The sequence below is a fragment of the Scyliorhinus torazame genome, chromosome 14 (assembly GCF_047496885.1).
Source record: "Scyliorhinus torazame isolate Kashiwa2021f chromosome 14, sScyTor2.1, whole genome shotgun sequence".
Classification (NCBI taxonomy): domain Eukaryota; kingdom Metazoa; phylum Chordata; class Chondrichthyes; order Carcharhiniformes; family Scyliorhinidae; genus Scyliorhinus; species Scyliorhinus torazame.
In genome coordinates, this window is record NC_092720.1 from 218473860 (window position 1) to 218487089 (window position 13230).

A 13230-nucleotide genomic window follows, 5' to 3' on the forward strand; every position below is an offset into this window, starting at 1 on the left:
TCGGCCAGCCCCTTTTGCATTGAAAAAGGTAAGTTTTAAAGTTCCCGCTGGTCCCGCCCCCTTTGAGCCGGTCAGAGCTGTATGTTTCCGGGTATTCCTCGCAGGTCCGCCCCTTCCAGCTAGGCAGACCTGCGCGATTTGAATTTGGCGCTGGCTCCGCCCCCTCCTTCCAGTGAGTTTCTGCCGGTAGCTTCTGTCAAGCTTGGAGTACCTCCCCCAGGTCCGCCTCCAACTTGGTTTTTTTCAGACCTGCGCGATTTGAATTTGGCGCTGGCTCCGCCCCCCTCCTCCCAGTGAGTTTCTGCCGGTAGCTTCTGTCAAGATTGGAGTACCTCCCCCAGGTCCGCCTCCAACTTGGTTTTTTCTGCCGGTAGCTTCTGTCAAGATTGGAGTACCTCCCCCAGGTCCGCCTCCAACTTGGTTTTTCTCTACCGCTGATCTTCTAGGGGCTTTTCCAGCGCAATATGCTGAACTTAGACAGTCTGATTTCTAGGATAACGAGGTTAGGCTCTTTTGTGGAGAATTTCAGTGTCTTCCAGCTGCTCCGGAGATGGCTGCTATTCTCACCTCGCTATGTTGATGGGGTGTTAATTGGATTCTGCTCTGGTGGAGGCCAGGTCATTTACATTTGCATGGGGCTATGACCATCCCATTGTCCTGCTTGCATGCAAGCCTCCTGTGCATTCCCGTGCCCCTTTGTCTGTGTTTTGATGTTATCTTGTTGTCTGGCTCCTTCTTCCTTGTAGCTCCTAGGGGGGTGTTTGTAAATATTTATGTACTTATGTCCCTACTCAGCTCAGCGGACCAAGCCTGCTGGGAAAACTGGTTCTGTTCTCTTGGCTGAAAAGTCAGTTTACAGTCTCTGAGTTTTTCCAAAAGGGCCGAATTGCCCGAAAACCTTACAGAAGAGCAATCTTTCTGGTGTCTGAGGCACCCTCCCTGTCCGTGGCTTCGAGGAAGAGCTGGAAGCGCTGTTTGAAAATCTTCCAGTTGGCCCCGAGGTTGCCGGCGATGCGGAGCGGCGGCGGCGGGCTGATGTTGTCCAGGTTGCAGGATGACGGAATGCTGGCGGAAGGCAGATCACTTGCAGGTAGGTCTAAGAAGTGCTAGTATGCAACCACTCCTGGTATCATGATGTGTTGGGTGTTCTGGATCACATGTAGGTCACCAACACTTGAAGTAGTGCAACACTATTTTATTGAAAGATTAACTATTTAAACATACTTGAACTGTGGGTAAATACGATACCAGCTTTAACTAAAGACCTTTGCCTTGTCCTAACCAGTAGATGCACTCAGCACATGGTGAATGTCTGTGTTGCAGGCTGGGAGCTCTGTGCTCCCAGCTAGCTGCTACTCGAATGAGCGGGAACTCTGATGCCCCCTGTCTTTATAATGCGTGTGCTCTCACTGGTGATTGGCTGCGGTGTTGGTATGCTGATTGGTCCCACTGTGTGTCCATCAGTGTGTGTCTGCACCATGATATACTGGTGTATATTATGACAAACGTGTCTAGAAAGGGTTGATGTGTTTAAAGGGTTAACAGGTGGGATATTCTATTGTGTGACGTTGATGATGATGTAACAATGACTCTCGTCAGTCATGTGTTCGACTCTCGAGGGAGAGTTTGGAATCATGCCTAAGAGCTACGTGCCTATTCTGTAACCGGTTCAGAAGTAATCCTAATAAACAAGTGTTGAAGCGGATACTAAAGTCTGTCTCCAGTCTGTCTGAGAACCACGTCCCAGACCCAGAGTCCGAGCCAAAGAACCCAATCTCAGAACATGGTGGCAGCTCAGAACAGGCGGGTGTCAATGGCAAAGCCAGCATTTGTTGTCCATCCCTAATATCTACACAGACTAATGGAGCCACTCACTGACACAAACAGTGATGCTCCCTTCACTAGTTATAGTTAAGTTTGTAAACAGTCAACAGAATCGTCTCCCCAAAAAGAAACAGCTGTGTTCCAGCACCACCAGCAAAGTCAGTAATGCAGGACAAATAAATCTCTGGAGACCCGATCTCAACCAGCAGGGGGCGGTGTGGCTCCACGGAAATTAGGATTTGTATGTAAAAAATGATTTTATTTATTTACCTGAATAAAGATCAAAACAGAGGAACCCTGGAGAGACATCAGCAGATATTAGTGACTGAAGTGAAGGTGTGTGAACTAATTGAACATTGAAATATATTTGAGGGTCTGAATAACATAAAGATTCTGAGAAATTGCTGGGTTAAAAATAAATCCAGAAACAGTTTGTGGTTTTAGGTTTACTGTTTTGCTGACAAGTAATGTTGTTGCATCAAGTAAACTATATTTATACAATCTAACAATTCGATCTGTTGTAATAAAAACAAAATACTGAGACTGCTGGAAATCATCTGAAAAAGATTCATATTCCACTCGAGACGTCAACTCTGTTTCCCTCTCCACAGACTGGACCTAAAACATAGAACATACAGGACAGAAGGAGGCCATTCGGCCCATCGAGTCTGCACCAACCCACTTACGCCCTCACTTCCACCCTATTCCCGTAACCCAATAACCCCTCCTCACCTTTTTGGTCATTCGAACTATCCACCAATGTCCCAGTTATTAAACCAGGAGGACATTCTTATCCTCTCTGTACTCGGAATACACGCTCAGATTTGTGAATTCAGCTCCTGACACACAGCAAGATCCCAAACTGGGAAATCTCACTCTCCCAACCTGGGATTTTCTGAACATTGTCCAGACCGGCTGTGTGGAATTTCCCGATAGGGACTCGGTGTGTGACAGGAACATGGAAGTGGGAAGTCCAGGCTCATGTTTACTTTCCCTCCTTTGTTTCTGATTCAATTCTCTTTCAGTTGTGAAGAAAGGTCCTGCCTGAATTGTCTGATCAGCGATTAAGCATTTTGAGTTGTTGGTATTCCTGCCAGTACCAGGTATCCAGCAGCAGGTGGCGATATTGCGCTGTAAAACTTTACTGATCTTTGTACAGCTCGACATCACCATCGTGTGGCTGAAACCGGCACTACAATGAACTGCAAGGGAAAGTTCAAGATATTTAATTTCCTTTTTATTTTAATCCTCTGACGTTTTTATTTGCGTTGTTTTTATTTACAGTCTGATTGGGATTTTACAATTTGCAAATTAACCAACACATTTAGTGACAAACTGTTGTCGAGGGCAGTTTCTGACCCCCAACCCCTGAACTCTGCCCCTGACCCTCAAGTCATTGTGATGTCAGTGATGATGTCACCACCCCGAGGCCCCGCCCCTTTCCCGATCCGGATCAGAACCGGAGCAGATTCTCAGAAACTGGTTTACATCCCAAGTCGAGAAGAAAGGATAAAGTTTCTCAGTGAATTTATTCCCGGTGAAGGTGTGGAGATGGGACTTGGTGTCCACGTTGTAAAATGAAACTGTCCCAGACTCATAACTGAGATAAACTCCCACCTTCCCGGGGATCTGACCGACAGGGAGACGGGATTCAGGAGAGGAATTTATATTAAACTGATCATCAAACCGCCTCATGGTCCAGAATCCAGTCTCTGGGCTCAGTCTGACATCTCTCTTCCTCTCCACAGACTCTGCGGCTACTCCCAGTCTCCAGCCCCGATTCCCCGTCACCTCCACCTCCCAGTAATGTCTCCCCGATGTGAATCCCTCTGATCCCAGCGCACAGAACCAGTATGTAAACCTCTTCCTGGTGTCAGGGAGACTCCTCCGGGTCCCGGCCCGTCTCAGACTCTTCAGATCCTCAGACACCTCGAGCCAGGGATTCGCTGTTTCCACATCCAGGGTCACAGAGACTGGGAGAAAAAACAGAAAATTAGAGACTCGCTGGGGATCGGGGAGAGACTCACTGGGGATCGGGGAGAGACTCACTGGGGATCGGGGGGAGAGACTCACTGGGGATCGGGGGAGAGACTCACTGGGAATCGGGGGGAGAGACTCACTGGGGATCGGGGAGAGACTCACTGGGGATCGGGGGGGGGAGACTCACTGGGGATCGGGGAGACTCACTGGGGATCGGGGAGACTCACTGGGGATCGGGGGGAGACTCACTGGGGATTGGGGAGAGACTCACTGGGGATCGGGGAGACTCACTGGGGATCGGGGGGAGAATCACTGGGGATCGGGGAGACTCACTGGGGATCGGGGGAGGGACTCACTGGGGATCGGGGAGAGACACAGTGTGCGTGTGTAACTGTGTGTGTAACTGCGTGTAACTGTGTCTGTAACTATGTGTGTGTAACAGTGTGTGTGTGTAACTGTGTGTGTGTGTGTAACTGTGTATGTAACTCTGTGTGTATGTGACTGTGTGTGTGTGTGTAACTGTGTGTAACTGTGTGTGTGTGTAACTGTGTAACTGCGTGTGTGAAACTGTGTGTGTGTAACTGAGTGTGTACTGTGTGTGCGTGTGTGTGTGCGTGTAACTGTGTGTGTAACTGTATGTGTGTAACTGTGTGCATGTAACTGTGTGTGTGCGTGTAACTGTGTGTCTGTGTGTGTGTGTAAATGTATGCATGTGTGTGTGTGTAACAGTGGGTGGGTGCGTAACTGTGGGCGTGTAAGTGTGTGTGTAACTGTGTGTGTGTGTGTAACGGTGTGGGTGCGTGTAACTGCGTGTGTCGGTGTATGTGTGTGTGTAACTGTGTGTGTGTAACTGTGTGGGTGTGTGTGTGTAACTGAGTGTGTGTAACTGTGTGTGTGTAACTATGTATGTGTGTAACCGTGTGCGCGTGTAACTGTGTGTGTAACTGTGTGTGTGTAACTGGGTGTGTAACTGTGTGTGTAACTGTGTGTGCGTGTAACTGTGTGCGTGTAACTGTGTGTGTGTGTGTGTGTGTGTAACTGTGTGTGGGTGTGTGTGTAACTGTGTGTGTCGGTGTGTGTGTAACTGTGTGTGTGTGTCTGTAACTGTGTGTGTGTGTAACTGTGTGTGTGTCGGTGTGTGTGTGTGTGTGTAACTGTGTGTGTGTGTGTCACTGTGAGTGTGGATGTAACTGTGTGTGTGTCTGTAACTGTGTGTGTGTAACTGTGTGTGTGTCCCTGTGTGTGCGTGTAACTGTGTGTGTGTGTAACTGTGTGTGTGTAACGATGTGTGTGTGTAACTGTGTGTGTGTGTGTGTGTGTGTGTGTAACTGCGTGTGTGGGGTGTGTGTGACATCATCAAAATAAACTAACTTCTTCTCAAATTTAGATGAAGATCTCAACACCGAGATATTTCCGTTCTGCTCCGTGGAAACAAATATGGGGGATTCTCCGCTTCACGGCACCGGAAGTGCGATCGGGCGGAGAATCGGGCGTAATGCACAAATCGAGGTTTGTGCCCGGCACTGATTCCAACGCCAGGCTCCAGTCCCTCCCTGGCGGTGAAATCAAAGTTTGTGCCCTGCAGCGGGCCCATGTAACACCCTCATTTACATAGATTTAAATCTAATCAGCGGATTGGACACAGTATGCTCCGCCCTTCCACGATGCTCCGCCCCTCTCAGGCAGAAGTCTCGCGGGTGTGAATTAGTGCAAGTATTTACAAACGGGGACTGGGCTCCATGGCTGCTGAGGGGCAGAGAGAGGGGAAAAACCCTCAAAAAGCCTCAATAATTGTGGGACTTGCTGGGGGGGCTGCCTGGGCCGGGGGGAGTAACGGGGAGCGACTTGGTGACAGGTCTGTGCACTCGGGGTGTCCCCCTCGGGATCGGGGTGGCCTGGCTCAGACCCCCATTGCTGCAGTCTGGGTTTTAAACACACCCCTTTGGTGCTACTCACAGGCCCCTGGCTGCTCACTCTGCTGACTGCTCACTGTGTCCTGGAAATGTTCACAGAGCCTCTGGTCATTTGGGAGCCACCCAGGCCGCCCCTCTGGAAAGCCTCAGACCCCGGCTGAGCCATCACCGGGATGGGCGTGGCCAAGCTCAATCAGTGACACACCAGGTGCTGCCACTCCTCAGTTCACTCATCAGAAGCTCAGCCCCACTGCAGGGGAAGCAGGGGAATAGCAGAGCTCACCCCAAACAAAGCACACAGGCACCCAGGTGGCCCTGTGTGGGGAATGTATAGTGCTAATAATTCACCAGTGCATTTGTATCATGTTCTGCTGTTGTGTTATGTTGTTAACCCTGTGGGCTCCACCAGAAATTGGCTAGCTGTAACAAGACAGAGGGTGGTGGTTGATGGGAAATGTTCAGCCTGGAGTTTGGTTACTCGTGGTGTTCCACAAGGATCTGTTTTGTGGCCACTGCTGTTTGTCATTTTTATAAATGACCTGGAGGAGGGCGTGGAAGGATGGGTGAGTAAATTTGCAGATGACCCTAAAGTTGGTGGAGTTGTGCACAGTGCGGAAGGATGTTGCAGGTTACAGAGGGACATAGATAAGCTGCAGAGCTGGGCTGAGGGGTGGCAAATGGAGTTTAATGCAGAAAAGTGTGAGGTGATTCATTTGGAACGAGTAACAGGAATACAGAGTACTGTGCTAATGGTAAGATTCTTGGCAGTGTAGATGAGCAGAGAGATCTTGGTGTCCATGTACATAGATCCCTGAAAGTTGCCCCCCAGGTTGATAGGGTTGTTAAGAAGGCATACGGTGTGGTAGCTTTTATTGGTAGAGGGATTGAGTTTCGGAGCCATGAGGTCATGTTGCAGCTGTACAAAACTCTGGTGCGGTCGCATTTGGAGTATTGCGTGCAGTTCTGGTCGCCGGATTATAGGAAGGATGTGGAAGCATTGGAAAGGGTGCAGAGGAAATTTACCAGGATGTTGCCTGGTATGGAGGGAAGGTGTTATGAGGAAAGGCTGAGGGACTTGAGGCTGTTTTCATTCGAGTGAAGCAGGTTAAGAGGTGACTTAATGGAGGCATAAAAGATGATCAGAGGATTAGATAGGATGCATTGTGAGAACCTTATTCCTCGGATGGTGATGTCTAGCATGAGGGGACTTAGATTTAAACTGAGGGGAAATAGATATAGGACAGATGGCAGAGTTAGGTTCTTTACTCAGAGAGTAGTAAGGGCGTGGAATGCTCTGCCTGACATTTAAATGGTCATTGGATAGACAGATGGACGATAAGGGAATAGTGTAGATGGGCTTTAGATTGGTTTCACAGGTCGGCGCAACATCGAGGGCCGAAGGGCCTGTACTGCGCTGTTATGTTCTATATTCTATGGGCCATTGTGTGGCTTCACCCACAGGGGGATATGTTGGGGCATGTACGGGCTCTGCCCATGGCTCCTCCCCTTGAAAGGAAGTATAAAGAGCAGCTGACCTGCAGGCGGTTCCCAGTATTGTACCAGTCGCAGGCAGGCACTGTTCTAAGCTGATTAAAACCACGGTTTACTTCTCCTCGTCTCTTTGAGTGAATTGATGGTCGCATCACACTGCTAGCTGACAAGGGCACTGCCAGGCTGTCACTGCCAATGTGCCAGGCTGCCATTTTCTGTGTGCTGGTGATCGGGCTGGGGGTGTCCAGCGTGTGTGTTGCGGGGGGAGCTGGGGCCCTCCCAAAGTGAGTTGGGTCTTGGGAGGGGGGTGTCGGGTTGGCGTCGGTGGCCTGGGAGATCGGGATATCATTTTAAAATGGCGTCCCGATCTCTCGCTGCACTGAGGAGTTCGGGCAAGCGGAGCTCCTCACTGCACAAAACGGGGCGATGAGCGGCCTCGGCCCCGCGTTCCCCACAGGCACCTTACCCAACGTGGGGGGCGTTTTATCGCCATGTGTTTCTCGGCACTGCGAGCGCCGGGAAACACGCGGTTAGATACGGTCACTCCGGGATTTTCGGGGAGGAAAGGTTCAGCTGGGAATGGCGGAGTTTCCACTTGCTGAAGTTTGTAAAGTATGGATGGGTTCTGGAGACAGAGCTTCATCTGAGAGTTCCTGTATTGGTGATGTTTAGGGAGCCGACAGTTTCAGCTGACCAAGCTGAGAATGATGTTTAGAAAGTGGATTAGGTGCATGAATCAGACTTTAATTCCAATCAGGACCATTTTTATCCTCATTTCTTTATAACAAAGCTCTTAAACATTCTCTCTGCCGACGGATTCTCCGTTGCGCCGGCAGCGCTCCCACGCCCACGGGTTTCCCGGCGGTGTGGGGTGGCCACAATGGGCAATCCCATTGGCAGGTGGCGGAGACGGAGAATCCTGCTGCCGGTGAGGGCCGCTGCCCAGGAAAAGGGGGCTGGCGGACCGGAGAATCCCGCCCGGTGTCTTTGATATTTATATGGATAATGATTGAAATATAAGATATAAATCAGGACAGAGGAACTTATCTGAGTTTTACCAGGGTTAATGACATCCAGCATTTCTCTCCACACTGGGAACGGGAAAGGGCTGTTGTATTTTCCGATGGACAGGACATCATCTGCTAGTGACAGATTTTTATCCTCATCGCTAATCCTGTAAATATTAAAGAGTTGATTATAAATTGACCATAAACACTTTGCTGAGTAATTTTACCAACTTGCCCTGAGTTTCAGTAAAGTTCATGTCCTACCTCCTCTTCCGAGATGCTTCCTCCTGAAATAAACAAAACACAAATCTGAGTTGACAGAGACGGACTGTCTATATCCAGAAAGCAGAAATGACCCTCACATTGTTACAAGCTGCTGAGAATTGTCAATTCCCATTGCTGCAGACATGGAATAGAAAGAGGATGTTGCACAAAGGATATTGAAGCACAGGAGAAAGTATCAAAAAGATTGACAGCAACTGAGAGGCTTCAACTAACAGCAAAGATTGATCAACTTTACTGTAGAAAAGAGAAGACCTGATAGAGATCTTTCAAATGATGAAAGGAGTCGGGTTTGATAGATTCAGTGAAGATGTTGATACTGTAGAGAATCCAGAAATAGGGATAGAAACATAATATATGTCATGATATAGTAGCACGGTAGCACAAGTGGGTAGCACTGTGGCGTCACAGCGCCAGGGTCCCAGGTTCGATTCCCCACTGGGTCACTAACTGTGCGAACCCTGCACGTTCTCCCCGTGTCTGCGTGGGTTTCCTCCGGGTGCTCCGGTTTCCTCCCACAGTCCAAAGACGTGCAGGTTAGGTGGATTGGCCATGCTAAATTGCCCTTAGTGTCCAAAAAGGTTTGGAGGGTTATTGGGTTATGGGATTAGAGTGGAAATGAGGGCTTAAGTGGGTCGGTGCAGACTCGATGGGCCGAATGGCCTCCTTCTGCACAGTATGTTCTATGCTATGCAAACATGCAGCTAATGAACACACTGAATCTGGACACGACCAATGAGCAGTCAGGACACTGAGGGGTGGTATCTCACTATAAAAGGGATGAGGCACTCACCCCGCCTCTTTCCACAGACCAACATCTAGAGAGTGAGACAGGGTGTATCCTCAGCATCACACCCCAGCACGTGGCTCAGAGCAAGGCTGGTTCAGTTAGACTGAGTTACTACATTTAGATTAGCAGAGAGTCGAACTCATTGAGAACTGTGCTAATATTTCTATAAAACACATTGAACTCACTTCAAAGTTTGGAGCAACTTTTACTCAAAACTGCATCAAGTGGCAGCTTGTGTTCTTCCAAATTACATAACACAACCATAAAGTTACAAATAAATCCAATCGGGAGTTCAGGAGAAACTTCTTTCCCGAGAGAGTGATGGGAATGTGGAACTCACTGTCACACGGGGTGGAATTTACTCCAGTCTGTCACAGCAGCGAGCATGGTGTCCGGACACAGGGAATCACACGCGAGGACACGGCTCAGTCTGTTGTTGGCAGGAAAACCTCCCGGGATTAAGTCAGAGTCGGGAAGGGGTCAATGCACCGGACTAGCGGCAGGAAGTTAATTAGTCTCATTAATGAGTCTGTGAAGCCAGTTTAAACCTGATTCCAACATCATTAACTGCTGCTTTTTCAATTCAGTTTAAACCCCATGGGTTGGATTTTATGAGGATCCCACTTCCCGCGATCCGGAACGCCGCGACCCTGGGATTGAAAATGAGTGTGCAAAGAGATTGAAAGGTGCTGAGCACTGACCCTCCAGCAGGATGGCTTCAGGAAATGTGTTTGTGATATTCCGATAAGAATCATCATTAAAAGGACAAGATCCAAGGGTCTGGCACTGCAGTCAAGAAGGAGGGTCAAGAACGGTCAACCTGGCTCCCGGGCCTACAATTCACACCAGAAGGAGCAGCCGGGTGGGGAATTGTAATTTATCAGCCAAATCCGAGGGGGATTGGGGCTGAGGTTTTAAAATAACTTCAGTGTAACATCCAAATCCGGGGGGGATTTGGGTTTGAATTGAGGAACGTTTGGGCTGAAATGTGGGGTTTTGTCTGTGGATTTTCAGGAGAGGCTTTTTAATAAGTTGTGGTGATTTGTGTGTTTATGTGGAAGCCGAGGTTAAATTGTGGAGGGATTTAAATTGGAAAACCAATTAAATGCTGTGTGATGTGATTTACACTATTTACAGCTCTTTGTATTCGGGTGTTGGGAGTGTTTTCACTAAACAACAAGTTTGTGGTTGAGCCAATCCCCGTGTCTGTGTAATTTTGTTCTTTACAAAATCCTCGAGTCGAGAACCATCAGTCAGAGGAAACGGGAGCGTGAACCTCTTACAGTCCCTCAATCAGGTACACAGTGCAACTGAACAAGGGCATTCCCGCTACATCCTCAATCCCACCACCTCTCCCCCCACCCCCTCCCAATATTCCACCAGTAATCCCAACAGGGTTTGATTTTCAGGCTTCCCGTATTGTGAGACCCCTGCTCATTGCTGGGGGAATACCAGTGACAGCAGGATGAGAACATTCATTGCCCTGTGAAGGGGCTGAATTGGTTACAGGAAGGCTGTCGCACAAGACTTACCACCACGGACTTAATCTGTGTAGAGATGGAAAGACAACAGAAGCTCCACACAGTGTCATTCCCCATGTCCCGGGGCAGCACGGTAGCCTTGTGGATAGCACAATTGCTTCACAGCTCCAGGGTCCCAGGTTCGATTCTGGCTTGGGTCACTGTCTGTGCGGAGTCTGCACATCCTCCCCGTGTGTGCGTGGGTTTCCTCCGGGTGCTCCGGTTTCCTCCCACAGTCCAAAGATGTGCGGGTTAGGTGGATTGGCCATGATAAATTGCCTTTAGTGTCCAAAATTCCCCTTAGTGTTGGGTGGGGTTACTGGGTTATGGGGATAGTGTGGCGGTGTTGACCTTGGGTAGGGTGCTCTTTCCAAGAGCCGGTGCAGACTCGATGGGCCGAATGGCCTCCTTCTGCTCTGTAAATTCTATGAAAGTCCCCTTCCACTCACCCCACACCCTGACTAAATGTACCCTGGGGGGAACAGCATTAAATTCCACCCACCCAGGGAAAGCCAGGGCTACATTTAAGGAGAAGCTGGATACAGATGAGGGAGAAAGGAACAGAAGGATATATTGACAGGGAAATGAAGTAGGATGGGAGGAGGCTCGTGTGAATCATGTTGTGACTGTGAACTTTCACTGAACGAAACTGAAATATAATCCCTCACCTTCAGAAATCTCACTCCGTCTTTTTGTTCCAACTGGTTTTCCAACTTTGAGAGTTTCTCCTGAATAGAATTTAAATTCTCCTGAATTTCACAAAGATTTTCCTCCATTGGTTTTAGAATTTTTCCCTCTTCTTCCCTGAGATCTCGGATGAAACGCTGCTCTTTCTCAGTGAGAATCTGGTGCATTTTAGTGAACTCGGATGTGATGTGGCTCTGCAGACTGACCGACTGTTTCTACAAGAAGAAACATTAAAAATAATATGTTTCTGTGATATAAACAACAAAATAATGGATTAAATTTGGAAGCTCAGCACAGGGAGACTTTACCCTAATTTGGGAAATCTTCTGTTTCTGCTGCTGCTCCATTTCGAGAACCGTCGATTTCTTCTCTGTGAGAGAATCGAAGGAAGATTTCACCCCATCCTGGGATTGGGAGAGAAAATCAGAAAATAAAAGTGTTAGATCCTGAAAATGTGATCAGACAATCAGGGGATCAAATCTGTTCCCTTTTACCTTGTAGATTTCAACAGCCTCTACAATCGGCAGAAAGTTGTGAGATTTGTGTTTCCGCGAATCTCTACAAATCACACAGATCAATTTCTTGTCAGTTTCACAAAACAGCTTCAGTTCTTCCTGATGTTCCTCACAGTGAAGTTTACTTTCCTTCTCTTTCCCATTCAGCTTTAATTTTCGAGCTTTCTCAGCCAGATTCACTAAGATCCGACTTCCTCTGAGGATTCTTTCTGGAAACTCCTGTCTACATTCCGGGCAGGAGTTTATCTCCTTCTTTTCCCAACACTGGGTGATACAGGAGCGGCAGAAGTTGTGTCCACACTCCAGTGAAACCGGATCAGTGAAGAAATCAAGACAAATGGAACAAATTAAATCCTTGGACAAACTTTCTTCCTGCTCTCTGGAAGCCATGTTCACACTCAGCACTTCCTGATTCAAACCACTTTCAGTTTCAATGTTCCTGCTCCACTACTGAACATATTCAGTTCAGTAATTCCCTCATGACGTTCACTGCAATACTCAAGGAATTCACTTGAGGAAGGAGCAGTGCTCTGACAGCTAGCAATTCGAAACAAACCTGTTGGACTTTAACCTGGTGTCAGACTTCTTACTGTGCCCACCCCAGTCCAACACCGGCATCTCCACATCAAGGAATTATTGTTATTTGCTGCTCTCGGTCCTGCCCACTTTGAGAGCTGGAGACAAAACCCGGAGCAGAATCAGGAGTAAACAGGATTAGAGGGAGCAACAGGGAATAATTGAACCCAGGCGATGGGAGTGAAGGTCTGTTGGTGGTGGGGGTGGGTGGAGAGAGGATGGGAGTGTCATGATATTCAAACACACACATCATGATGGACACACTAACAGGCAAATCAGAGTACACAACACCACAACCAATCACAGACAAGAACACCAACCACATAAAAAGCACGAGCACGACACCTGGAGGTCAGTAGGTCTGGGGAGAAGGAAACAAGAAAGAGCTGTTGAAACACCACAAGCAGGGAGCCCCCCACGTGCAGAGTGCAAAGACCAAGTTGTAAATAGTGAGTTTAAATAAAGAAGCGTTGTACCACATGCAACTGTGTTGGCTCTTCTGTGTGTCAGAACACCCAACACCACATGGTACAGGAGTGGATCGATACCTGCCTACTAACCTGCCATTCTGGACATGGACCACACCGGCAAACCGCAGCCGATGCAAGTCACGGGGAACCTAGGCACCAACTGGAAGCTCTACAG

General features: G+C 48.5%; 1 protein-coding gene across 1 annotated transcript; it reads right to left on the reverse strand.

Moving 5' to 3' along the window:
* Positions 1-1179: 1179 nt before the first annotated feature.
* LOC140390527 (zinc-binding protein A33-like) lies at positions 1180-12732 on the reverse strand. The gene is made up of 6 exons (XM_072475698.1): positions 11989-12732; positions 11803-11898; positions 11476-11709; positions 8480-8502; positions 8267-8382; positions 1180-3797 (listed from the first exon to the last, which is right to left on the reverse strand). Exons 1-6 carry the CDS (start codon positions 12397-12399, stop codon positions 3241-3243), a joined length of 1437 nt encoding a protein of 478 aa, XP_072331799.1. The 5' UTR covers positions 12400-12732; the 3' UTR covers positions 1180-3240.
* Positions 12733-13230: the final 498 nt, after the last annotated feature.

Bases quoted from the DNA above. Each gene is read 5' to 3' on its own strand.
- LOC140390527 (XM_072475698.1), bottom strand. From the start codon at position 12,399: ATGGCTTCCAGAGAGCAGGAAGAAAGTTTGTCCAAGGATTTAATTTGT. The intron at 11,899-11,988 runs GTAAAAGGGAAC...TCCCAATCCCAG, and splicing joins AGGCTGTTGAAATCTACAAG to GATGGGGTGAAATCTTCCTT. The intron at 8,503-11,475 runs GTGAGGGATTAT...TGTTTATTTCAG, and splicing joins ACGGAGTGAGATTTCTGAAG to GAGGAAGCATCTCGGAAGAG.